Consider the following 26,988-nt stretch of genomic DNA (forward strand, 5'->3'; position numbering starts at 1 on the left):
AAGTCGGCATTACTATTCAATTATTACAGTTTTAAGATAGCACGATAAAAGCTTCATACAAATTTCGTAGGGCCAAGTTTTCATTGCCACTGGATTCGAAACATTGGGGGAAGCTAAAAGATCGGCATCAAAGAATTCATCATCATAAAACCACTATTTTATGCATTTTGTATGCATAAAATAGAGCATAAAGGCTTAACTACATTCACTTTTTGATTTCAAAAAGTGAAAAAGTGAAAAATACACACATACTACTAGCGACATCTTCATACGAAATTGAGTATCAAAATTGTGTTTAAAACTTTAAGATTATCTGTCATTTTTATGAAAAAAAATTGTGCAGTTATTAGTTTTTGTCTTGCGGTCAAGATGTGAGTACTAACATTTTTGTTTTATTTCTTAAGATTTTATTATTTTTATTTTATAATTTCTTTTAAATATGTGGGCATAAAGAAACTTCATCATTGAACTGTATGCATTCATTTCCGTTTTTCATCTAGCTCATCGCCACCGCTGGAAAAGAAAACAACAACCAAACCAAAGAGTCCCCGCTTTTCCGAGAAGCATCACGACATGGTGTTTTCCAATTTAATTGGATTTTGTTATTGCGCTATTCATGCAAATACAAATATTGGAAATAAACACCACTTGCTGGGTGATGGTGTGGTCCAGTATGATAAGCTTTAAGGATAGATTTATTCTTGGAGTAGGAAATTGTGATTGGTGGTGGTGTTGCGGTGGCCGATAGAAATTTCTTTTTGGAGGTTACCATCGAACTAATACCGTCTCCTCAGTCGGTGGAAAAGCAACGAAACAAAAAAGAAACCAAAGTGAAATAAGCAATTATTATGTATCTTTTGGGCCAAAGAAAAATTTTAAATTGAAAACATGTGTTCGGGTTTCATTTATTGTATTATACCGATTGTATCAAGATATGTGGCAGGAGGGCTACAGCTTCCAAGGCTATAGAAATGATATATTTTTACATCAAATCACAAAGGAAAACCTTTTGAAATTACAACAAACCTTTTAAAAGATTATGTTGGATTGGAATTTGTTTCGAATTTATAAATTTTTGTTGAAATTTTTTTTTGTTTACAAAACAAATCTGTCAAAAAAAGGCATGTTCATTGAAAACTATCCTTTGCAACGCCATCTAGCAATCATTTTCTTAAGTTGTTGGTTTGCATGTGTTGGTGTTTTCAAAAAGTGAAAAAGTAAAAGTTAAAAATGTTTTAACTTTCACTTTTGTTTTTCTGAGATGAAAGATAGAATTTTGCAGTTTGTTGGTGAAAGACAAAACATTTTTTCACTTTTGTACTTTTTGAAGTTGAATGTAGTTAAGCCTTAAAGCTCCTCGGATAAACTTGGCGCAGGTCGACTCGTCCGACCTGCTCGACATCTTGATTGCAACTGAAATTACACTCGTCATCGTCAGTGTATTTCCTTATGAGACAAACGACAAACGTTTACTGAAATTCCAGTAAAATATTGTTGTATGTATTGCAAAAACAGCACATTTACCGAACGAAGAAAAACACTGATTTGTATGAAAAAATTGTAGTATGTGGTAATTTTTGTCGTATGTGCACGTTTTCTGTGCACTTACGACAAAAAGCTACTGAAAATGTTTGTAAGCCTACACATACGACAAAATGCATAGCGATTATCTCGGAAACGGATACAGATATCGAAAAACGGATCACAGAACGAAGGAGAAAAAATCAATTAGCAAAACTGCATTCAAATCTCGAAACCTCAATTTTGCACATACGACAATATTTTATCGAGGCGACGAAATATCAATTAAAAAAATGCATTTGAAATTTAAAAAAAATTTATTGCAACTAAAAATATTTTGCATTAAAATAAAATGTTATTGCAATTGAAAAAAATTTGCATTTAAAAATTTTTTTTTATTGCAACTGAAAAATATTTGCATTGAAAAAAAATATTTATTGCAACTAAAAATATTTTGCATTGAAATAAAAAATTTGCATGTGTCACTTTTTGAAAACTGACACGCGTCACTTTTGAAACTGACGCGTTTCAAAAGTGACGCATGTCAGTTTTCACAAAGTGACACGCGTCATTTTTTAAAAAAGTGACGCGCGTCAGTTTTCAAAAGTGACGGGGCGTCAGTTTTCAAAAGTGAGAAGCGTCAGTTTTCAAAAATTCAAAAATCAAGGACTTTTCCAAAAATGCCAATCACTATGCTATCACTCGCACCAAAAAATTGCTTTAGGTTATTGATCTATCTCTATACAAATACCCACAATTAATAATAAACAAAAATACAACAAATTACTCAATTTCAATACTTGAGTGTCTGTTTCTTTTTTTGTTATCGTACCTAATTACGTAATCGCATTAGAACAAGAACGAAGTAGTTTCAACGATAATCGTTTAACAAAATAGGGCCCCTGTTTTGTAAATCCACAATCTATTTTCTATCCTTTCCATAAGGAACAATAACACAGCCACACAAAAAAATATAAAAGTTCTGACCTGGGGTTGCGACTAGGTTTTTCATATAGTTTTTGGGTCGCTGAAACCAAATCCGAAGTCAATTTTGCCCTATCACGTCAGGTTTCTGAGATAACCTCATAAAATGTCATGAAAACAAAAATTTTTTTTCTCTGATCTGGGTGTGGGAATATGTTAATCATATAGTTTTTGGATCGCTGAATCCAGATTCGAAGTCAATTTTGCCCTATCACGTCAGGTTTCTGAGATATCCTCAAAAAAATGTCAAAACCAAAAAAACAAAAGTTCTTATCTGGGGTTGCTACTAAGTTTTTCATATAGTTTTTGGGTCGCTGAAACCGAATCCGAAGTTTATTTTGGCGTATCACGTCAGGTTTTTGAAATATCCTCAAAAAATGTCTAATCTCAAAAAAAAAGTTCTTATCTGACATTTTTTGAGGAGATCTAAAAAACCTGACGTGATACGGCATAAAAGAGTTCAGATTCGGTTTAAGCAACCCAAAAACTATATGAAAAACCTAGACGCATCCCCAGATAAGACCTTTTGTTTTTTTGGTTTTGACATTTTTTTGAGGATATCTCAGAAACCTGACGTGATAGGGCAAAATTGACTTCGAATCTGGATTCAGCGATCCAAAAACTATATGATTAACATATTCGCACATCCAGATCAGAGAAATTTTTTTTTTGTTTTCGTGATATTTTTTGAGGTTATCTCAAAAACCTGATGTGATGGGGCAAAACGGACTTCGGATTCGGTTTCAGTGACCCAAAAACTATATGAAAAACTTAGTCGCAACCCCAGGTCAGAACTTTTATTTTTTTTGTGTGGCTGTGTAATCAATGTATTTCTTTTATTTTTGCACCCATTTACCCTGGCAGTTAGCAACAGCGTAATTTTTTGTCAAGAAATTGATAAAGGTAATAGAAAACCTGAAACCCAAAAGAAAAACATAGAGCACAGAAAAAAACGTGTTTCTTTTGGTTGTTTGTTTATGTTTTCTTTTCTTAAAAAAAGAATAAGGATTTAAGGGTAGAATTTAAGAACTGAGATTGAAGCTCGTGACCATCGTTGATTGCGAACTACTCAATTTGTTTTATTAGAAGCACCTTTATACATTCATTAGTATGGTTCTCACACAGGAAGTCTACATCAATGTTCCCTTTCCACAAATTTGAAAGGGAAATGTATTTTCCCAAATCTGAATAATTATGTGGGGAATAGGTATGCTATAAAGAATTCTTTATACCATGGGGAACAGAAAATTAAAAAAAAGATTTAGTTAATCCTAGGAATGACGTGGTCCAAAGCCAAGTTTATCTTGGAACATTTATTAAACCGGCTTCTGAAAGCAAATAGATCATTCACTAACAACAACAAAAAATGAAAATGAACAAAAAATATCATACTCTTCAAGTTGAAAAAAAAGAAAATTTTATTATTTAAAGAAACAATGTGATCCAAGCCAACAGCTTTATTTTTTTTTTTTAAACTACACGTTCAATGGTGTAAACAAATTCGTTAAATACATAAACAAAGTACTTGGAACAGTTATAACAAGAAAGTTACTGTAGAAAACTAAACGAAAAAAAGAAAAGAAAAAAAAAAATAATGTGTGTTCTCAGTTAAATAAATAGAAAAATTAAGTCGAAGTTAAGTCCAGGAAAAATTTTATAAATTCACCCGAGTCTTCTACTTTTTCTTTCTGCCTTTCTTTGCGGCTGGTGCTGCTGCTGTCTCCTGGATTGTAGTTGTTGTCTCTTTTACTTCTGGTACATCAACATTAGCATCTCCGTTTGTTAAAAGTTCAGTTTCTTTTTTTTCTTCTACCACTGTTGCCGCTGTTGTTGTTGGTTTCTTATCTTTTGTCTCTGCTACTTTGGCTACCTGGGTTTTCTTAGGTGCCTCTTTGACCTCAGCAGCTGGACTGTCATCAGCTACCAAAAATATACTATGCTGTCCACCGCCGTATGCTTGAAGAATCTTTTTGTCTTTTGTTTGTTTGCTCTCGATGAGTGTTGGCACAAGAGCGTCATCTTCTTCGCCCGTGCCCAACTGCAGACTCGAGCCCATTCCCCAAGCGTATAGCTGTCCATCTTTTGTGATTGCGAATGATTGCGCTTCTCCTCGTGAAATATTCACAATCTCTTTGTCCTTCAATGCTTCGATGAGTTTCAGTTCTGTTACATCTTCGGGGGTATTGCCAAGCCCCAAACGGCCATAGTCTTTGCGCCCAATGGCATAGCACGAGCCATCGTTTTTGAGCACCAAAGTGTGATGTTGACCTCCGGCAATTATTTTAACATCTTCAAAGCGTGTATTGATTGGGTTTATGATGACCGATTCATCCTTTGGGTAACCCAATTGCTTATAGTTGTTCAATCCGAATGCCCAGATAATTGAAGAACCAGATTCTCTGAGGAATGTGCAATATGTAGCAGCCCATATGGCCTCAATGTGTTTACCTGCATGAAAAGAAATGTTAAAAGATAGTTTCAATTATGTAGGACCAGCTTTACTAAAAATAATAAATCATTCATTAATTAATGGGATTTTTTCAGACAAAACATAGATGTTGGAAGTAGTTCCGGTTCAGAAAATTGCTAACTCGAATAAATGTGAACATTTTAGACCGGTAAATATGCTACCATTACATGAAAAAATATTAGAAAAAGTGGTAGAAATCCAGTTTGCAAAATACTTAAAAAACAATAGTATATTATAATGGAAGAACAATCGGGCTTTCGAAGAATCTGCCTTAAAAACTGTGGCAGCTGATTGAAAAAAAAAAAAAAAATACATGGAAAAGAGAAAATAGCAGCAGCGCTTCGGGCATTTGAAACCGTTGATAGAAATATACTATTAAAAAAATTGTACATAATATGGGGTAAGAGGAATAGAATATCAATGGTTCAAATTATATTTAGAAAATAGAAAACAAATGGTAAATTTTAATAATGAATGTCAAATAGTATTTCTGTTGAGTTAGGTGTACCACATTGGGACAACGTTGGGCCCATTATTGTATATATTGTATATTAATGATATAAAAAAAAAATAATATGAAATTCACAAATAGTTTTTTTGCTGATGATGGTCTTGTTAACAGAAAACATAAATAATGAAAAAATTTATCTAAATATGAATAAATTGGAACTAAATATTAAAAAAAAAAACAAAAATAATATTACTAACGGCAAATAGAGAAATGAATTGTATTGATGAATTTAGATGTGTTCAAGAAATTAAATACTTGGGAATTACAATAGACAATAATTTAAACTTAAAAAAAAAAAACTCTTTGAAAATATTTGTAAAAAATTAACCCAGAAAATCGTTTTCTTTCGTAGAATTAGAAAGAAATTATGCATTCCAATGGCAATTAAAATATATAACACCATAATAAAACCACATTTTGAGTATGGCCCAAGAATACTAATATTGGGGTCTACTGGTATGATCCAAAAACTTCAAATATTACAAAATAAAGCAATGCGGTCAATTTAATATTGCAGTAAATTTACGTCAATATGTTACATGTTAAATATGTTAAAATGGTTAAGTTTTAAACAAAGAATAATATTTTTGCACACTTTTGTTTTAAAAATACAATCCTAAGTGGGCTTTAGGTCTGAAGACTGTAAACGCGGTCGAAACGTCGGAGACAAGATAGAAAAAACACTTTTGTTTTATACCTACAAAATTAAAAATAATTTAATGCCAAGTTATCTTCAAAGAAGATTAACAAGAAGAGCTGATGTTCAGCCATATAATTTAAGAAATAATAACAATTTTAATGTAGGTTAAATTTTCTCAAATAATAGAACCCAAAATATGTTGTTTTATAAGGAAATACAAATTTTTAATAGTCTGGTAGACTATTGAATGATATACAAATTGAAAATAATATCACAAGATTCCAAAGTTAAATATCAACTGTTGGTAAAACTAATTGTTTAAAACTTTTGATATAAATATGTAAATAATATACAGCCATGGACAGAGAAATAGCACACTATTGAGAAAAATCATGCGAATCGAATTTTAGGTATTAGGAATGCTTTTTATATTTTCTTTTCTTTTGGTACCTATATTGTCTAAATAAAGTGATGGAGACAAAAATATCTTAAAAATACCGTTATTTTCTATATTTATTTGCACTAGCAATATAATGCTTTTCCTGTCTCTTTCGCTTAGTGGACACAGAAATGGCACACATTTGTTTAACCGTTAAATTTTTATTCCGCGTTCAAAAGTTATAAACGAAAATACATTTATTTTATTGCTACTATTTAATTAACAAGTATTTAAAAAAAAAATAGGCAGAAAAAATTATTAAACTGCGAAAAAAGGTAGAATTACTTTCGATCTCCATAGTCAAGGGAAAAATCCTTCTTAATTAGCTTTAACTCTAAATTTTTTGAATAAATGATGGATAAAGCCATTTATTTAGAAAGAGGAAATAGAAAATTAAACTCTGATATTAAATTGCGTTAACTTCTTCCCCGCAAAACTACCATACGAGTGGATCACAAAGAAACGCAAATGTGGACCTTTTAAGTCATCTCGTACGATTTTGCACGAAGTAAATATAGAATTCGGTGAAAAAAGTGTCAAGCATACTTAATGATGCTGAGTTATATAGACAGGTAAGCTAGAAAAATCAAATGAAATACAAAGACACATCAAAGATCTCCTAACATTAGCTAAAAAAACATCTGAATAAAAACATGCAATTTTAAATGAGAATCATAGAAAATGTATAAATTGATGTCAAGTTTAAGCTTGGGGAAACAAAATTCGAAAATTCAAACGATCTTTGGGCCAGAATCAAAGAAGCATGGTACCGTACTCCACAAAGTGGATACCAGACGTTAGTTGAAAGTTTACCAAAGAGGTGCCAAGGAACTTTGAAAAACCGTGGTCTACTAACAAGTTACTAACTTAGTAGTATTGAATTTATTGGAAATTGTAAGAATTTTTGCTTAGAAATGATTATTTTTATGATTTTCGGAATGTGTGCTATTTCCTTGTACAAATCATAATTTTTTTTTAATTTAATTGAAAAGAAATAATTTATAATTATTAATTTTATGAATCCCTAAAAGCTAATGCATGTCCTGATATAAAAATTATAATACATAAAGTTAAAAGGTCCCAAATAAATCCAATTTTTGTAAAAAAAAAAAAATCAAAAGCGTGCTATTTCTTTGTCCAGGGCTGTACCTATTCATTCATTCAAATGTATTAAAATTGTAAAAATACCTTTTTTAAACGCTAAATAAACATTAAATTACCTTTTTTGATTGTGACCAGGCCGGGTTGCAGAAGTTCGGTTTTTCCACGACGGCTTTCGCCAGAAGCTGAACGGATAGAAACCCGCCCAAGCTGACCTTGTTCTGCACATCCCACTGTATAGACTTTGCCATTGCATGTGAGAATGACTAGATGATCTGCGCCCGATGCGATGTCGCAGGCAACGATTCCCGGCTTAACTTCGATAGGAAGTCGCTTGTTGCCTTCGAGAGTGAGGCCCATGTTGCCATGTGAATCACGGAATGAACCCCACGCGTATACTTTTCCGTCGTCAAGTAAACAAGCAGAGTGCGAGTCCCCTGCGGAGATTTTAAGGCATTTTCCTGGCAAGTCAACTTTCTTGGGAGTGAATTCAGAACCTTCTTCGGAGCTGTCACGTCCAAGTGCGCCTTCGTCGTTGCAGCCAAACGAATAAACTTGTCCATTTTTATCCAAGCACAGATTGTGCATTCCACCCGCTCGTACATCAACGATGTCTGTGAGATTTGGAACGAGAGCGGGTCTTTTGCGTTCCATGTCTTTTTCATCGTCACCGAGTCCGAGTTGGCCCATATCGCCCTGACCACATGCCAGTACTTTGCCGGTAATGGAGTTGATTTTGGGAAGTGGCAGGGAAAATAATGTACGTTGGATTTTTTTCATGGGACCTTCTTCATTGTTATTTGTGGCGGGTGATGCTTTACGTCTTATTGCTACTTTGGCTGCTCGCGGCATTTTGAGACTGCGCGGGTTTGGATTTCGATTAGAAATTGAGGTTATATTTTTTTTATATATTTGAAAATACTTACTCGTTTCTTTTATTTGGAAGAAATAATTAAAATTGAACTGCGAAGCGGTAAATGCCGATTGCGCTGAAGATCTGAACTATTTGAATTTTGAAATTCAATTAGGATAATATTTGAAAACGCGGGAAAACTTGGAATAGTAGAAAATGCAGCAGATGTGTTTTTTTTTTGTCTTTTTGCAAAATGTCACGTAAAAAATGGAGTTCTCTTGTCAATGCCGATGAAAGCATTCAAGGTTTGATAAAATGACAAAAAAAAAAAATCCCAGTATTTTTGAAAGTAGTGTTTAAGGTGTGCGCATATGTAGATTCGTTAAGGGTGAAACACATTGTTAGACCCTGTTTGGATTAACGCGATTTTATTTATTATTCAAAAAATTTTACAGACATTTTTCTCAGACCCCTGAAATTTGGATTCTAGATTTCTCTATAAAACTCAAATAAAAAAAGGAAGGATAAATCAAATATGTCTGCATTTACCGCGGGTTTTGTACAAATGTGATTTAGCCTTGGTTCAAGTTTTTAATTCGGCGTTTGCGGTGGATAATCTGTAGTTGAATTCTGGGTCAAGCATGTTTCAACAAATTTAAGTCTACGCACGTTAAAAAAAGCTACCGACAGCGTTTTTGTATGAAAATAAATCTTACCGGAACACTGACGTTCAGGTATGAAATTTTTTCCTACACAAGCACTGACTTTTTTTTGTCAATGTTGGTTTGAGAGAGTTTTCAGGCCGATATAAATAAGGAAATATAAGATTATCTACCACGTTATTTTCAATGCTAGCCGTGTTGTATTATTCTTGTGACACAAATTTGTTATATATTGCGATCTAGTTTTATAAGGGGTATTTATGAAAAGTCGTAAACATGGTAAATGTGGTAAATGAACTGTCAAAATTTGTATGGAACCTACAAAATATGAGGGGTATTCACGATCCGGTGTAACAAAAAGGTATAAAATTGCTAGATTTGGTTTTCTAATACTACAACTACAACAGACAAATTTTGCACCATTGTATTTTATTTTTGCAATAGGGTTAGGGTATAGCAAAAGTGTAAACAATTGTAGTCTGTATAGGGGTATTCACGATTCGATGCAAAAGTGTAACATTTTCTTAAAATAAAACAACCAAATATACAGACTAAAATTTTTTTACACTTTTACACTTTTGCTATACCCCAACCCTATTGCAAAAATTAAATACAATGGTGCAAAATTTGTCTATTGTAGTTGTAGTAGTAGAAAACAAAATTTTTCATTTTTACACCTTTTTGTTACACCGGATCGTGAATTCCCCTTATATTTGGTTGTTTTATTTAAAGAAAATGTTACACTTTGGCACTTTTACAACGATACAAGACCATTTGCATCGAATCGTGAATACCTCTATGGTAAAGTTTTTCGTAAAATTTTGTGTGGTAAAATTTACCATCTGAATCAGGTAAATCTGAATGTTTAATTTTGACGATAAAAGCGCTGTTCTGTTGGAGGTGGTAGTTTACTCGAGAGTAGAAATCTAGTACAACTACACATTCCTATCTCCTCGATTAAGGCTTAACTACATACACCACTTTTTGAAAAAGTACAAAAGTGAAAATATTTTTTTTCTGCTTAGCGAAATTGTTTTGTGAAAAAGAGTATATTTTTAGACTTAAAAATAAGCTTTCTGCATCATTTGTTTTAGTTTTCTAGCCCGAAAAACTATACAAAAATGTGTTTGAAAATGTTCACTTTTGTACTTTTTCACTTTTTGAGCCAATAGGGGTATTCACGATCCGATGCAACTGGTCTAGTATCATTGCTAAAGTGTAAAATCTTACAACACTACAACAACAAAATATATGGATTGAAATTTTACAATGGTGTTGCACTTTTTCTATACCCTAACCCTATTGCAAAATAAAAATACAATGGAGTAAAATTATTTTTGACAGATGGCAGCTCACCGTCGCGTCGCCCATGATAAACAGTTTGTCTTTTTTATTCTGTTTATAATGGTTGTCGCTACTCATGTCCCGTAATTTAGTTTCTTTTGATGTAAAATAATTAGTGAAAATTAATCAACCCCAACAAAACGAAGAATTAAATTATAAAAAATGGAAAAAAGAAGAAGCAACGGTGGAGGAAAAAAAAAACATCATTCATGCTTCAATATTTACTATAGATAAGAAGAGGGGCGTTCACAATCTGTTGTAAAAAAATAAAATTTTACATTAGTAAACCTAGTAAACTAGGCTTGTTGCACCAGATCGTGAATACCCCTAATGTAGTTAAGGCTTTAAGCCCAGTACGCAGATCGCGCTAAACTAAATTTTATCTCGACAATTTTTATCTCTACACGCGTTCGCTAAAAGCCAAGATAAATTTAAATTCAAAAATAACGGCTGAATCACAGTTTCATTTACTTATACCAGCTTACATTCAATATTACATTACATATTTTTTTACCTGCAGAATACCTTTTTTACGCTATCATTTTGTTTTATTCCTCTTCTTTTATATATTTCAAGGTTTTTTTTGCCTCTTATTCCTTGCAGCAACAACAACAACCACAAAAATGTCAAAATTTATCTGTGAAAAAATGCGCTGAGCATTATTTCGCGAGCTAAATTGAGTGGAGACTTTTTGCAAAAGTAGTAGATGAGAATTCGAATTTAGCACGTGAACTGCGTACTACCTGGCTAAAAATCCTCGCTAAAATTTATCTTTGGAGGAAATTTGTATGAAAGATAAATTTTAGCGCGATCTGCGTACTAGGCTTTAGAAGAGATCCCAATCTTGATAGTTCTTGTGACTGTAACAAGTTGTGACCGTGGCGGAGAATACGAAAAAGTCACAAATATACAATGAACTTGTGAGGTATCAGTATCAGTGACTTTGGGGGACAATAGAGCGAAAGTGAAAATTTTCAAATGTACAAACTGTTTCGCTAGAAAAAAAAAAAATATTTTGTATTTTTGCCCTTAAAAGGTGTGCCAGAGGTGTAAGGTTTTGTTAAAATTTCAAATTTTAACCGTCAGTTTCATTCTGAAAAATCCCAGTATTTCCCCAGCTGTCAGTGACGCCATCTTTTAATTAAACCACGCAGCTGCCTGTTCATGCACAAAAAAAGCCACACACTCTATCGGCAATATTCCGTATCATGCCTAAATTTTCAGGAACGTGATTTAATTTTCTTTCTAATTCCACCAGGCAGAAATAATACACTCAATTTAATTAATTAAACACTGAAAAACATAAATTTGTAAATTTTAAACACCAAATAATCAAGTAAGTACCACAAGAAGTTTACAGAAAAAATCAATGTCTGCGGAAAAATTGTAATGGCCGCCAAACTTTGCCAGCATCTGCAGCGCCAATCGGTGATAAATTTCCAAAGTGCTTATTTTGTGAATGTGAAGAGCCCCCTATCTTTCAGTAAAAATAATTTATTTATTTATTGTTTACATTTTTTTTTGAGCTTGTATTTTATTTGATTCTAATAAAATTATATTTCTTTATATTTTCACAAAAATGCCTTGAATTAAATTCAGAAAAATTATGTGTGATTACGAAACATATGGCGTCGCGTATTTTTTTCATTTGAAATTAATTTTTTTCCTTTTGCCACTGAAAGTTGAAATATGGGAGATTATGGTTAGAGGTTAGCCTTCAACTTGAATGTTTCTGATTTTTGGTATAAAGTTAAAGTTAGTTTGTCGAAATTTCAATAGAATGAGACAAGTATGGAAAAGATAGAAGTGGGTTGGGCATTATACACTTTTCCTTTCTCTGCTACTGTCACTTCCTTGCCATGTGCTATTGAACTGGCTCAGTCGATTTGCTATTAGCTGCTTGTATATTGTATTAACCCACTCCTATCCTAATGGTTTCGATAATCATTATTCGTCACAATTTTATGGAATCTACTATTTAAATCATTCCGTGAATATCTAGCTCGGTAAACAGAGTCGCTTAATACATATATAGTCCATACTACGCCAAAGTCACCTAAAAGCTTAAGAAACCATATACACTTGGTTGGCTGACGTAGGACCGACGATATGCATATCTGAATATGGCTTTTTAATAGTGGCCAATTTGATATTGATTTATTTTTCTCAGAGAAGGATTCTGTATTTTGTCAAACTTCCTTGGTTCATAGTAACGCTGATATGCGAAATGTGAGTGAAGCTTTGCTTTGAATTAGAGTTGGGCACTTTATTTCGTTTGAGTGATCGATGAATTTAGTTCAAATCACGCTACTGAACTAGTTCTGTACTAGTTCATTTTAGTTCAATTTATTTTAATCAATCCGAAATAAAAAAAAAAAAAAACAAAATTACTTTGTTCAAACTGTAGGTATCCAAAGCATTCTACATATAAAACAAACATCAAGTTAAAAATAATAGATTAACATTTTATTTCTTATAAAAATTCTTAATTTCATTCGAGCTTTCTGATTCCTGATAGAAGTCAAGGAGATGGTTTTTTTGCTTTAATTAAATTGGAATCAATGTAAGATGCTACTTGTTTTTTGTTCTAGCTCTGAAATAAGTGTAGTGGGGCTTGAAGTAGAAACAGTGAAACAGTTGAAAATTCCCTATACAGATGGGACTTCCTTTCACCCAAAGAATATATGTATGTGCCCTTAATTATGAAAGTGGACTAAGTCACTCCCAAAAATGGCATCAAATCTAGCCTAAAAATAACTATTATTTAAGGGGTAAAGTTTATTTGAAAGCGAAATCGCAGTTAATAAACTTCTTTATTGCTCCTCTAGTGATTTCATAAAAGAAATATAATTAAATCGTTATAATAAAATTATTATGTAAGCTTTTCTTCAAACAATGCAAAAAGTGACTTAGTCCACTTTCATAATCATGGGCACATATAAAACAAAAAATAATGGTGTAAGGTGAGCTCAAGCTATTTTGTCTGTCATATTACGACTGCTCTAGGTTGCTGTTTATTTTGTTGAAAAAAATCTTCGCTAACCGCGAACTAAATTGAACTAAGTTCACTAGTTCACGCAAATTAACTTATTCATTGAACTAGTTCGTTCGCGAACGACACAAGCCTACTTTGAATGATTTTGTGGTGTCGCAATTAATTTTGAAAGAATTTACTAATAGCGTTTTCGTTTGGTAATTCTTAGAACGGTCCGGGACTGCCCGTTCCGGAATTCCAAACGAAAAAACTTGGATACTTCTTTTTGATTCTGAAGTTTGGGTTTCTTTGTATTTGTGAAATGCCAAATAATGCGAACGCCTGATGAAATTTTTATTTTGTTTAATTTGTTTATACCATAAAAAGTTATCGTTTTTTTTTTGTTTTCTTTACTTTATTTCAATATAATTTAAAGTTTGGAATAGTCAAAAATCTCAATATTCAGAAATGAAGAACAAACAATAACATTCCATTACTTTGACGTCTTAAGTGTGAACATTTGTGCGTGATTCTCGTTTTGATTCTGCCTCAAAATTAGGAATCGATTTTCTCTTCTTTTCAGAATTATAACTGTCATTGAGTGCCAAACGAACAGTTTCAGAATCGTTCGAATGAATTCCGGAGAGTCCCGGACGACCAAACGAAAACGCTATAAGTTCGACAAAAGCCTTACTACCTTAAATTTAACTTCACACTGCGTCAAAGGGTTCATTTTGTCTAGTACTACCAAAACATCAAAACATCCGTTTCGTTCGGGCATTCTTAATCTAAATGGATATATTCTTGCTCAGGGGCATCAGGTCGTGTAGTTTACCGGTGTATCTTGTTCATCATATTTTCTTTGCTGCTAGTTGACTTAAACGTAAGACCCTGCCTCGTTTCGAATGCATCTAGATAAATGCATTTGCTTATGCATCTGCATTAAACAGAAGGGCCGTGATTTTTATAACTGACTCGAGAAGACTTTATTTCTCTATTGACTACAGTTGCACTTGAATTAATTAATGACGAGGTATATATCTTTAAAGTTAGGCAATAAGGTCTTAAGTCACAAAATTGCATTTTTAGATTTTGATTTAGTAAGAATAAGCTTTTTATTCTCTTTATTTTCGTATCATAAACAAACCTAAAATAACTGCTTCCTATAAAAATAATAGGGTGAATACTCAAAAATTTATCGATTTACATGCATTTCTTAAACTTTATTTATTTCAATTCGTTAAATACTAACGTGAATATACTCATACATACATATATAGTACATAATACTTAAATCTAAATTAATTGCTCTAAGCTATTGAAAAACATAGTTTTGAAAAAGCTACAATTCATGACTTAAGACCTTGCTGTCTAAAGCAGAATCTGCAGTTAGCACTGTCAGCCAGGCCAAGTTTGTTGAGGTGTTTTCTCAGTTTGCAGTAGTCCGTAAAGAACCTTGTTATTATTTTCCTGTCTCAGATAGATGTATCTTTTTTTGGTTTTAATTACCAAGTAATTATTTTGCATTTATGCGTTTAGGATTTTTCAAATTTTTGTTCTTCTGGCTTACTCTTCTTTTTTAATCATTTGTTTGATCATGTTATCCCCAATACCTGGACCCATAAGAAGTGCTGTGAATCATGTTGTCAAATGCAGAATGACCTGCATCACTGCTGTAGGGCAAGTTCACATTTTATCCGTAATGCATGTTCGAACTTTGTTTAGTGCACTTTTAAGTTGCAATCATTTTGTGCCAGACAACAGCTCTCCAATTATGTTACACATCCGCACAAAGATATTTGGTTTGGTCTTCAGTTTTATAACCTTACTAGCTAGTTGGATAGGTCTAATATGAAAAAAAATGTTTCCTTGTAACTGTACGATTGTTGTTGATATAAAAAAAAGACAGTGAATAATCAGGAATGTAAGATGTTCTAGTAATTCATCTACTAAAAGACTCCACAGGGAAAGCTATAGTACTCCTCCCTGTGGAAAGCCTCTTATTGTAATCACTCTGCGTTGTTCCACCCATAGTTAAAATCATATTTCCTGAACAGAAACTATCTTCTATCTCTGTATCAAGTAGCCTAAAGAGGGAGATCTTCATGGAAAATAAGTATTAAGCAGCAGAGTTGACTTATACTTCGCTTTCCAGTTAAAATTTTATCCGGTTTCTGTTTTTTAATGGGTTTTATAAAGTTCATTGCACCACTGACCTCATTTACTATTTGCTACAAATTATAGTGATATGTCATTCTAACTAGATGAAGAAAACTCTTAAGGACAGTTTTGAAAATGTTCTAGTTTGTTACCCCTGAATTTCTTCCATAGGTATTCTCTGAAGGTAGGTCTTCTAAGTTAGCAGCCAGTTTATCTCCCTTCATTTCAATACAAGCACGAAAGTTCATTTTCTTTTCTCTACAATATCACTAGAATATTCTCAGGTCTCAAGCCTCAAATCTTTACTTTTGAGTTTAATAAGAGGTTGCTTTAGTTTTTTCTCGGCATCAAAGGCCTCCATGATGCTCTGGCACACTGATTTTTAAGGCAATGAATTGTATGTGTCACAGTAGTATGAATCTTTACTTGTACTTTTTTTACTTTTATTCTTATCTAACAGCCCCAGCATTATGAAATATCTTTTACAATTTTTTTAAAACTTTTTTCCTTTTGTTTTCTTCCATTAGAATTCAAATATGTCTCGAATAGCAAATGGCAATGTTCAGATAAAAATAGAGACCAACGAGCTCCAGACATACTTGGATACATTTAATAAAGAAATCGAAGAAGGCAGTCGTAGTGTTAGTAACACCCTCGTTGATCCTGCCGATTTATTGAATGCGCATGCTAACAGTGATGACGAAGAAGAAGAAGAAACAGGAACATACTTTGTTGATGAAGCCGGTAACTATTATTATCAAGCGACCAAAGATGCAGAACCAGTACCTACAGATCCACCAGAAAATGTTCACATTGTTGGTGAGGATAGTGACAGTGATGGAGAAGAATTCACATTACCAAAAACAACACAAAGTAAAAATCGTAAATCATCCACATCTACCGATAAAAATGCTTCTAAAAAGCTTAAGACCAATGATTCAAATGTTGATTATGTGCATTTAGGATATACACTTGGCGAGAATGATGTAGAAGTCGATGACATAAATGAAAGTGAAAATGGTGCCAATAACGAGGAAGATGATGAAGAGGGTAATGACGAGGAAGATGACGAAGTCGGTGATAATGAAGATTTTGATGACAAAGAGATTTTCGATTTTGACGAAAATGAAGAAGGCAGTGTACGACGCTCAGATTTACGCTTATCTGCAAAAGTTGTCCATTTAAGTACGAAAAATGGCAAAACAGCAACTCACCTATGTCCCCATTGCGAATATGTGTCTCCAAAAAGATATCTATTAGCTCGTCATATGAAATGCCATTCGGACGAACGCCCATTCAAGTGTTCAGTTTGTGAACGGGGTTTTAAGACGAATGCTTCGCTTCAGAATCACGCCAATACTCATACCGGTAACAAACCTTACAGGTGTAAAAGTTGTTCAAGCACTTTTACAACATCTGGAGAACTGGTACGTCATGTTCGGTACAAGCATACCCATGAAAAACCACACAAGTGTTGCGAATGTGATTACGCCAGTGTAGAATTAAGCAAATTAAAGCGGCACATTCGATGTCATACTGGAGAGCGTCCTTTCCAATGCCCTCATTGTACTTATGCATCACCAGACACTTTCAAGCTAAAACGTCACATGCGCACCCATACGGGAGAAAAGCCATATGAGTGTGATATTTGTCATTCCAAGTTCACTCAGTCAAATTCACTTAAACAACACAAACTTATCCACAGTGTGGGTGATAAACCTGTGTTCCCGTGTCATCTCTGCCCAACGACTTGTGGCCGAAAAACTGACTTGAGAATACACATTCAAAAATTGCATACATCTGACCGACCTCTGAATTGCAAGAGATGCGGCAAGTCTTTTCCAGATCGGCACACCTATAAGGTGCACTCTAAGACCCACGATGGTGAGAAATGTTTCAAATGCGATTTGTGTAACTATGCTTCGATATCTCAACGGCATTTGGACTCGCATATGTTGATTCATACCGATCAAAAACCATTTGAGTGCAAGCTTTGCTGCCAGAGTTTTAGACAAAAACAGCTTCTGCGGAGACATCAAAATCTCTATCACAATGAGAGTTACGTCCCACCACAACCACAGGAAAAAACTCATTCATGTCCCGATTGTCAGCGTGCATTTAGTAGAAAAGGAAATCTTATGAGGCACATGGCTACACATGACCCAGATTCAGCGTTGAATGGAGAGAAACAACAGATAAAGATGGAACGAGTAATTCGAGGGGATAACGATGATGGAACTTTGGAAGTACTGAGCGAAGTTGAGGAAAATGAAGAAGAAGAAGATGGAGATGAGGAAGGTGATGGAGAAGTAGATTATGAAGTTGAGGAGGAAGATGAACAGATGGAAGATGAAGAGGCAATGGAAACATATATCGAAACAATAGCCGCTGACATAACCAATTTCGAGGAAGTTATAATTAAGAAAGAGGAAGAAAGAGAAGAGCGAGATCTAGTGTCAATCGAAGGATTAGATGATCAGCAATACATGGTCGTGGAAATTATTCAAAGCGATGATGAAAATGATTTACAAGAAACGGCTATTAAAAATGAGCTCGATGATGATGAATTTGTTATTTCAGGTAATATATTTATTTTTATATGCTTTCATTTGGTCTAGAAAATTCATGTAATGATTTTATAGAACTCACAGACGATGGGGTAAATATAATTAAAGGAAGAAAAAACCAGAACGAAGCAATGGAGGATTTTGGATTTAGTGTAAGTTGTTGATCTTTTAGTCTTAATATATTTTGTTTAATTCTGTTTTGTTACTTCTTTAAGGAATCAGAAGAAATATTAGATGAATCAAATCATTCAAATGTGCATGGCGATTGTAAAAGTGGTATTGAGTTGCTGGAAATATTACAATAACAAAAACAAGTTGTGTAAATATGTATTTAATTTTTCTCAGGTTCATAGTTTTTTGGAATTAATTTTAGCTTTATTTTTAACCATTTCATAACAAATAATGTAAAATGCGCTGTTATTATTTGTAATAATATAAGCGAAGTTTTATTGAAATAAATCATAAAATGTTAAACAAGATGAAATTTTTGGTTGTAAGAAAATATTTTAAAAAATGTGGTTGATTATGGAATGATTAGGCAGGACCAATTTCACCATTGGAAATTTTAAGTTGCTTTGGGCCTAGAAAGCAAATGAGGAATAAAGTCATCTTGCGAAGAACCACTGAAAAGCTGTATAAAACAGTCATCATCATCATAAATAATGAAGGCTCTCTGGGCGTATTCGAAATAAAGATTCTGCATACATGATTTATTGCCCGGTTTGCATTAGTATTGGATTGCAGCGAAGGAAAAACCGCGGGCCGACGGAACATTAAAGCTGTCTATTAGTTACGTTTACAAGAATTTAAAATCACTGGTAAACGTAAAGCGACGTAACATTTACGCTTTAGCCAATTAATATTGCAAAAACAAACAGATAGACGGTACTTAGAATAGAGGCACTATGTTGGAGGTGACCGAATTTTGGTAAAAATTAGAATAGTGTTGTAGTTCCATCATAAGTAAGTAAGTATAGTATGCATTGATGGAGGCAAATCAAAAGTTTTTTTTAAATAGAATTCTCCTTTCAAAAATAACTTGAGCTGGTTTCAATGCTGTTTTTCTCATAGTTCTGTTTGCTTTTTCAGGATTTTCTGTACAATTTACAGAAATAAGTAAAAATATTGTATTTCCCTCAAAAATAAATTGGTTTTGCTATTTTTGTTTTTTTTTTGAAAATGAAAGTGATTAACGCTATTATTTATGAATTGCTTTAATTTGGAAAATGTGTTTAAAAACCTTGTTTGTTGTTGTCTTATAGCTGCGAAGCTTATACACAAGAAGAGCGAGATGGTCTTAACCTTGAATAACTTTATTAAAAAAAAACATATTTCCCACAATTAAAAAAAAAAAGTAAACAGTCTAATAGAAAAAAATCTAATTAATATTTCTATACTCCTTAGGTTTCCGGAACGTGCCCATTCTATTGTTTAATTTTTAAGTGTACTTACAGTGCTGCTAAAAACATTCCGGATTTTTTTACCATTTTCATCAAATAAAATTTTAAAACACAAAACTGAAACAAATTATTGTTTTAATATTTTTTCTAGGTAGTTTATATATCAATTAAGCAATTTCAACAGAAAATAATGATCTTTAACACATTACAAAAAATTTAAAAATTGAAAAATGAGGCAAAGCCAGAATTACGGCTGTGAAAAACTAACCGGATTTTTTAATGTTAATGTTTAAAGTTAATATTTTGTTGAGAAACCTTTGTTTTCGAAAACTGCTTGGCACCAACGAGACTTGGACTCGGCCAAATTTAATAAAATAGAACTAGGAATATGCTCCTAGTCATTTTTCAAAGCTACGAGTACGTTAGTTGCTGAGGTGTGCTTTTTATTCTCTACTTGTCACTTAAAGATGACCCACAAATTTTCAATCGGGTTCAAGTCGGATAATTGTTGCGGCTATGTCATACTAGGAGTGTTGTCTACCCCGAAATACCGTTTTACGAGCTTTTAAGAATTTTTGGCATCTTAACTTGCAGGAAAAGCCAATGTAAAGGCATTTCTTTCTCCTTTTATGGAGCCATTATCGACTCCAACATCTCTCCATTCTGGAAATGATCCATAAATCCGTTGATTTAGTGCAACGGGGTAGAGCCTGCAGCTGAAAAAACCCCAAACCATCAATGATCCTCTACTGTGTTTCACGGTATGGAGCACATTTTTTTGGTTTCAAACATGTCCATGTTTTAGCGCATGGCTGCCATTTTACAATCGGAATAGAACAAGTTAAAATTGCTTTAATCATTGAAAACATATTTTTCAGATGATTTTTTGTAAATACAAGCATGATGAAGTATTTTCATTTTAAAATTTAAAGTTTTTCTTAAGATCCTTTCATTGCCTACCTTTTTAGACAATGCTTAGCATTAAGGAATGGCTTTTTTCTGAGCGGAAAGAGATTTAAACCAAATCTCTCAAAGCCTTCCTTACTGTACTTGATGTTGAAGGCAGATTAAGCTCCTCACAAATCGATTAAGAAGTCGCAAAAGGATCTTTTATCAAAAACTCTTTATTCGACTATCAGTTTTTATGAATATTTTGTTATCGCATCCAACCTAGTGATCTGCTTTAACTAATTTTTCTCTTTTTTACTGTTTGACGATATCATACTCACTTGACGTTGCAATTTACAACATCCCAAAGGGATAACATTTAGTTTTATTTCGACTTGAAAGTGTTCTACGACTTAGTACCGAATTTTATGACTATAATGCATTTTTTTCCGTTATTCCATTAAATAATTTGTACAATTCACAAAGCTAACAACTTTGTTTGTCACTGCATACAAAAATTTTACAGAAGTGACGCTTAAAACCGTTACCTCAGCACCGAGAATCGAAATCCTTGAAAAATCCGGTTAGTTTTGCACAGACGAAATTCTGACTTTCCTTCATTTTTCGATTTTTAAATTTTTTAAAATATTAAAGAACATTACTTTGTGTTCAAATTCCTTAACTGATATATTAAGGATCCAGAAAAAATACTAAAACAATATTTTGTCCCAGTTTTGAATTTTAAAATTTTATTTGATGAAAATGACAAAAAAATCCGGAATGTTTTTAGCAGCACTGTAAATTTCCGAAAAAATAAATAAAAATAAAAAGTAGGACCTATACCCCCTCTCACTTAATACGGCTTTGGTTAAGTTATTCATTTAGCACGATACTTTTCTCATGCTGATGAGTGATGATAAATAAGGTTCATTTAATAATGCCGGTTTATTATGTCTGCTCTGTCCCTGCCGCAAACAAAACAAAGACATTCATAGTTCATACATACAAACACATAGACTTACAGTAATTATAGGAGAGTAGAGATCACTTTTGAACAGCTTAAAAAAGGTTATTATTTAAGAATGCTTATTAACAGAGTTAAAAAAAATTCAAACTAAATTCCGACACAGACAAATACATATCTGAAAACATTTGTAGAGAAAATTTTAAAAATTAAAGAACTTATCGAAAAGTAATACATAGCTTTGAAATTCACGTGTTTGATACAGGTTATTAAAAAAAAATCCGAGATATCTTAGGACTATTTGAAAAAGGACGCACGTCCTTATCTTAGCATTTAGTTTTAATAATCAGTTTCTTGGTTTTAGTTTTGTCCAATATGAAACTTAAAAAACAAATCCGTTTTTATGTTAAGTGATCCTGAAGGATTAAAAAAAGTGTTACCTACTCCTTTACTCCCATACTCCCCTACATCAATATGTTTATTTATGCTTGTACTTTAAAAGTAATAATATAAACATTGATACATACTTTTTAAAAATAGAATCATTTAATCTCCAGAAATCTTGTATTAGCATTAGGGTGATCCAAAAATCTGATTCTCTGATATCGAATGAAAATATTATAATTAAAGAAATGTTTTAACTCTTCTGTAAAGGGGGTGGGATTGTCCTGGTTTTGGTATCATTAGATTCATTATTAAAAACACAATTGTGTACCAAAAATTCACTTATCTCCTGAGCGAGATTGGAGAAATTCCGAACTGAGTTGTTTCTTAAGGATGTTAAATTTTTCGAAATAGAAGACTTTCATTTGGGCCACCCTAATTTGCATACATATGGAATTTGATGATAAGAAATCAATATCTTATCGAATTATGTACCAGACATTCACTTGAGAGTGTCAATAAGCACCGTTTTCCGTATATTGTGTGAGGCAAAGGGGAAATAAATGCACTCGCACTATAGACAAATCTGATTTAAGTGTTATCATGGTATTCATTTAGTTGATTAACTTCCACAGAACGTTGTGGTTGTCTTTTTTACAAAAATAAATTTTTAAGTCTTTCATAAAAAGTTTTTTAAAAACTTTTTTGTAACGTTTCTAAGTTTCGTTTCAAAAATTAAAATATGAGTATCTCTTTCATTGGTTTTGCTGATCACAATTATGTTGTAAGTGTGTGAAGTGTGAAGATTGATGAGATAAATCGGGCCTAAATCTATATCAGAGATTCTGCAACTACATCTGCAAATTAATGGTCATCATTGTTGCTTGGAACAACTTAAAATCGTACACAGTCGTATGGAGTAAAATAAGATTTTTTTCTAAGACCCAGAAGTGTGCAATTATTTTTAAACGAAGCAGTACTTAAAACGGTTTCTAGACTTGGAAAAAAAAAGCTGCAAACATGAGAGGTACTTAGATGAACCGTTTGTCAAAACCAATTTTTATTTGCTAAAAAACATGAGGTTAATTCAATTTTACTTCACTTTTGACTAAGTTTTAACATTATTCTTCTTATAAGACTATGTGGCTACATGCATACAAATGTATTTTCAATTTGAATTAAACATTTAAAAAAAGTCAACATTATTATTACACTCTTGTGTATTTTTTCTGAACGCAAATATTTGTTTAATGGATTTACTGTAAACATATTGATATCATGCTTCATCAGTCATGCTCTAGTGCCCTGAACTTGATATTGATAAAGGCGGGGTAAAATTATCTCCCGAACTTCAGTTGTCTTTCAGATAAATGATACATTACTCAAATTTCAAATACAAAGTTCAAAATTTCTTAGTTTGTGATTAAACCGTCCCGTAGCGTAGGTATGAGCTAGTTTTTGTCCTTATTTACAAATATTGTCTATTGTTGTTGTGACCCAATGAAGACAAGGATCAGATAAGATTGTTCTTTTTATTACTTGCTCTATAGGGCAAGTATTGGTTTCGTGTCGAAAAAAAAAATTGAGGTTTTAATCAAAACCAACATTACGATGATGGAGAATTCCGAAAAAGTGGGTCTCGCAATTCCGTCCGTGCGTCTGTGCGTCTGTGCGTCTGTGCGTCTGTGCGTCTGTGCGTCCATCTGTACACATTTCTACTGGCTAAACGGGTGGTCGGATTTTCTTCAAATTTGGTACAGATGATTTTTATAGAATTTCGAAAGTTGGTTTTTTTTTGTTTTTTTATATCTCGTTTATATCGTATACCTCCCATACAAAAAAATACGATATTGCAAATTTCTCGAAAACGGCTCTAACGATTTTGATTAAACTTTGCAGACTTAATATTCAAGGCAATTGCAATAATACTGCATTTTTAGATTTTCTCAAAAAAGTCTAAAAAGTGTACCTCCCATACAAATTTTTCAGTTCAAACCAAATAACTCGAAAACGGCTCTAACGATTTTGATTAAACTTTGCAAACGTAATATTCAAAGCAATTGCAATAATACTGCATTTTAAGTTTTTCTCAAAAAAGTCAAAAAAGTGTACCTCCCATACAAATTTTTCAGTTCAAACCAATTAACACGAAAACGGCTCTAACGATTTTGATTAAACTTTGCAGACGTAATATTCAAGGCAATTGCAATAATACTGCATTTTTAGATTATCTCAAAAAAGTCAAAAAAGTGTACCTCCCATACAAATTTTTCAGTTCAAACCAATTAACACGAAAACGGCTCTAACGATTTTGATTAAACTTTGCAGACTTAATATTCAAGGCAATTGCAATAATACTGCATTTTTAGATTTTCTCAAAAAAGTCTAGAAAGTGTACCTCCCATACAAATTTTTCAGTTCAAACCAAATAACTCGAAAACGGCTCTAACGATTTTGATTAAACTTTGCAGACGTAATATTCAAAACAATTGCAATAATACTGCATTTTTAGTTTTTCTCAAAAAAGTCTAAAAAGTGTACCTACCTCCCATACAAATTTTTCAAATTGTACCAAATAACTCGAAAACGGCTCTAATGTAATATACAATATAATTGCAATATAACTGCATTTTTTTTTCTTCAAAAAAGTCAAACACAAAAAAAATTCAGCAAAATCTGTCCTAAATGTCGGCTCTTCCCTTTTATGAACCAAATTTTTCTAAAAATTATATAACCCACATTTCTTAAAACCTACAACTTAGCTTATATTTTTTTTAACACTCAAAATAAAATTTTAGGTCTTTCCACGTTACCCAGGAGGTAGACCCTTCACGCGTTTTTTTTACCGAGGTTTCCCCGGTAGGCATAGTCCTCATGTTGTAATGTAAGAAATACGGTTATGAACAAAAAATGTATGCAAAATGAATGTAACATTATAATAAAGAAAAAAAAAAACAATTATAAAAGAAGAACTATGAAAACCTAACCAAAACCTATTCGATCATCTCACCATATTAATTATTCTTGTGGAAATATAAAGTAAATTGGTTTATGATCTGAGAAGAAGCTTTCATACACTCCACACTCTAGTGGATGTATGTTTGAAAATATGACATCAATTTGGGTATTGTTGTCTGTAGTAACTGTATTGTTAGGTAGTGCGGATCTAAGATTCCATTCCGTCAAAGTTTCATGGAGAAATGTGTTCGGCTTATTTCTTAAATTGATGTTAAAATCTCCCAACAGAACGATTTTTCCAAGTAATTTGTGTCTTATTTCATTCATAAAATCTTTGAATTGTTCCCTAAAGTCTTCAAATGAAGCCGAAGGAGATTTATAACCTGCGATAACTAAAACTTCACCTAATTCAAATGAGAGCAAATCAATATGAGTTTTCTTTGTCGAATCTATAATTATTTGTATTGTAGCCGATTTGATGCTCTTTGTGTCAATTGATAAGGTTTCCTTTACAAAACACATTAATCCTCTGGGCTTACGCTTTTTATAATCCTGATCTGACCTATAAATTAGTTTAAATCCCGGTATATTCAAAGAATCTGAATAAAGTGTTTGAGTTTCGGAAAAAACTAAAACATCACAATTTGAGTACCAGTGATCGGCTATAACGCAATTTATGTTCTTTTTAAGAGAACGAGCATTTTGGTAAGCAACAATTAAGCCGGTTTTTTGGTCAAAATTTTTAAACGACAAATTCATTTTACAATCATTTCTAAGACGTCTTAACTCATCCAAAATCAAATTTTCTTCGGCTGTAGCATTTGGTGGTGAGAAATTACCAATTATAAAAAGCCCTGTCAAAGATGTTACTCTACTTAACGCAACGTACATCATAGATCTTCTGATTTTTTTCGATTTTCTCAGATCGATGCACACTTTATCGTATGTTTGGCCTTGGCTTTTATGAATTGTTATGGCTTCTGCTGGAACTATTGGAAATTGTTTTCTAAGAATTTGGTATGTGTTAACGGTATTCACATTTATTGAATGAACTTTCCTTTCAATAGGGACCAAGTTGCGGTCTATGTCATTTAATTCTATGAATTTATTTAAGGACTGTCGGGCTTTCAATCCAACTTGAGGATTTGGTGGAAATAAAATCCAAATTTTGTCTACTTCACTCGTATTGGGTTTCATTGAAATGTGCTTGAGTTCACCACAGGCTCCGTTCACCAAACCGTCTTCAACATCTATATTTGTTGTAATCATATATTTTATGTTTTTCTTAAGACGTACTATATTTGAAAGACCCCCTAAATCAGACAACTTTTTCTTCTGAAGTGCTTCCAATGCTCGTTTTTTAATTGCTTCTCCCACTTTTCCAAGCACAGAATCGATGGATGTGGCACTTATTTCTTCACCCGGTGCTTTTGACAGTTTTAAACTATTATACTCATCAACGTCATTATTCGTTGAGTACAATCGAATTACGTCTTCAGGTATAGAAGTGCTATCAACTTCACGACTCTTAACTAGCTGAATATCTTCACTTGTCATTGTTCCCGTAGCAAGATTATTCAGTGCGTTTATAAATAAGGTTTCATTTTGTTGGCGCATGATTTTGGTTAGCTCAAAAATTTTGAAAAGTGCCCATAACGTGTTCGTTTCGGCAAAAACATTTAAGTCGTTATTTTGTGGTGCCTTAAATATAAACGTGTCAAAGACAGGAGGTAACTGGTTCAAGTCTCCAACTAAAATAATGGAAATCCCTCCAAATGGTTCATTTCGGCCCATAACCTGTCGTAGTCTTGTATCTACCCTACTTAGAAGACGACTTCCAACCATTGATATTTCATCAATAATAAGCAATTTAAGATTGATTAACTTTTGTCGTATCGTGTTCGCAATATCACTGGAAAGATTGGGCATGGTCCCTCCGTACTGAGAAACGGGGAGAGCGAAAGCTGTATGAAGTGTCACCCCATTAATCAAAAAAGCAGCTTTTCCTGAGGGAGCAGTTAGCAAAACTTTTATGGAATCTCCAATTGCTCCCGGTCTATTATCAAAATATTTAGTAATTAGTTGGAATATGGAGTTGATTACCGTAGATTTACCGACTCCAGCAGAACCACTTAAGAATATATTAAGAGGCAAACAGTTTTTCGTTT

The 26,988-nt window shown here is 32.9% G+C and overlaps 3 protein-coding genes and 1 long non-coding RNA gene across 9 annotated transcripts in view; 3 read left to right on the forward strand and 1 right to left on the reverse strand.

Moving 5' to 3' along the window:
- The first annotated feature begins 308 nt into the window (after positions 1–308).
- On the forward strand, positions 309–889 carry LOC129912223 (uncharacterized). The gene is made up of 2 exons (XR_008771786.1): positions 309–371; positions 501–889. It is a non-coding gene; the product is annotated as an uncharacterized LOC129912223 (long non-coding RNA).
- Positions 890–3,894: 3,005 nt separating this feature from the next.
- LOC129910690 (regulator of chromosome condensation) lies at positions 3,895–8,784 on the reverse strand. The gene is made up of 3 exons (XM_055988160.1): positions 8,593–8,784; positions 7,786–8,525; positions 3,895–4,953 (listed from the first exon to the last, which is right to left on the reverse strand). Exons 2-3 carry the CDS (start codon positions 8,516–8,518, stop codon positions 4,181–4,183), a joined length of 1,506 nt encoding a protein of 501 aa, XP_055844135.1. The 5' UTR covers positions 8,519–8,525; positions 8,593–8,784; the 3' UTR covers positions 3,895–4,180.
- Positions 8,785–11,677: 2,893 nt separating this feature from the next.
- On the forward strand, positions 11,678–18,694 carry LOC129910473 (transcriptional repressor CTCFL-like). 5 transcript variants are annotated; one of them, XM_055987873.1, is made up of 4 exons: positions 11,678–11,861; positions 16,187–18,239; positions 18,302–18,378; positions 18,442–18,693. In XM_055987873.1, exons 2-4 carry the CDS (start codon positions 16,196–16,198, stop codon positions 18,529–18,531), a joined length of 2,211 nt encoding a protein of 736 aa, XP_055843848.1. In that variant the 5' UTR covers positions 11,678–11,861; positions 16,187–16,195; the 3' UTR covers positions 18,532–18,693. The 5 variants fall into 5 exon arrangements, with proteins under 5 accessions (XP_055843848.1, XP_055843850.1, XP_055843849.1 ...); XM_055987875.1 differs by lacking the exon at positions 11,678–11,861 and adding an exon at positions 11,883–12,008; XM_055987874.1 differs by lacking the exon at positions 11,678–11,861 and adding an exon at positions 12,062–12,234.
- A 3,779-nt stretch (positions 18,695–22,473) lies between these two features.
- Positions 22,474–26,988, forward strand: part of LOC129912545 (peptidoglycan-recognition protein SC2) — a 38,911-nt gene continuing 34,396 nt past the window's right edge. For both annotated transcript variants that reach the window (XM_055990838.1, XM_055990839.1), the window contains exon 1: positions 22,474–22,889. In XM_055990838.1, coding sequence (XP_055846813.1) covers positions 22,883–22,889 — 7 coding nt within the window. In that variant the 5' untranslated portion in view covers positions 22,474–22,882. The remainder of the gene's footprint in view (positions 22,890–26,988) is intronic.

Source organism: Episyrphus balteatus, chromosome 2 (assembly GCF_945859705.1).
Source record: "Episyrphus balteatus chromosome 2, idEpiBalt1.1, whole genome shotgun sequence".
NCBI classification, from domain to species: domain Eukaryota; kingdom Metazoa; phylum Arthropoda; class Insecta; order Diptera; family Syrphidae; genus Episyrphus; species Episyrphus balteatus.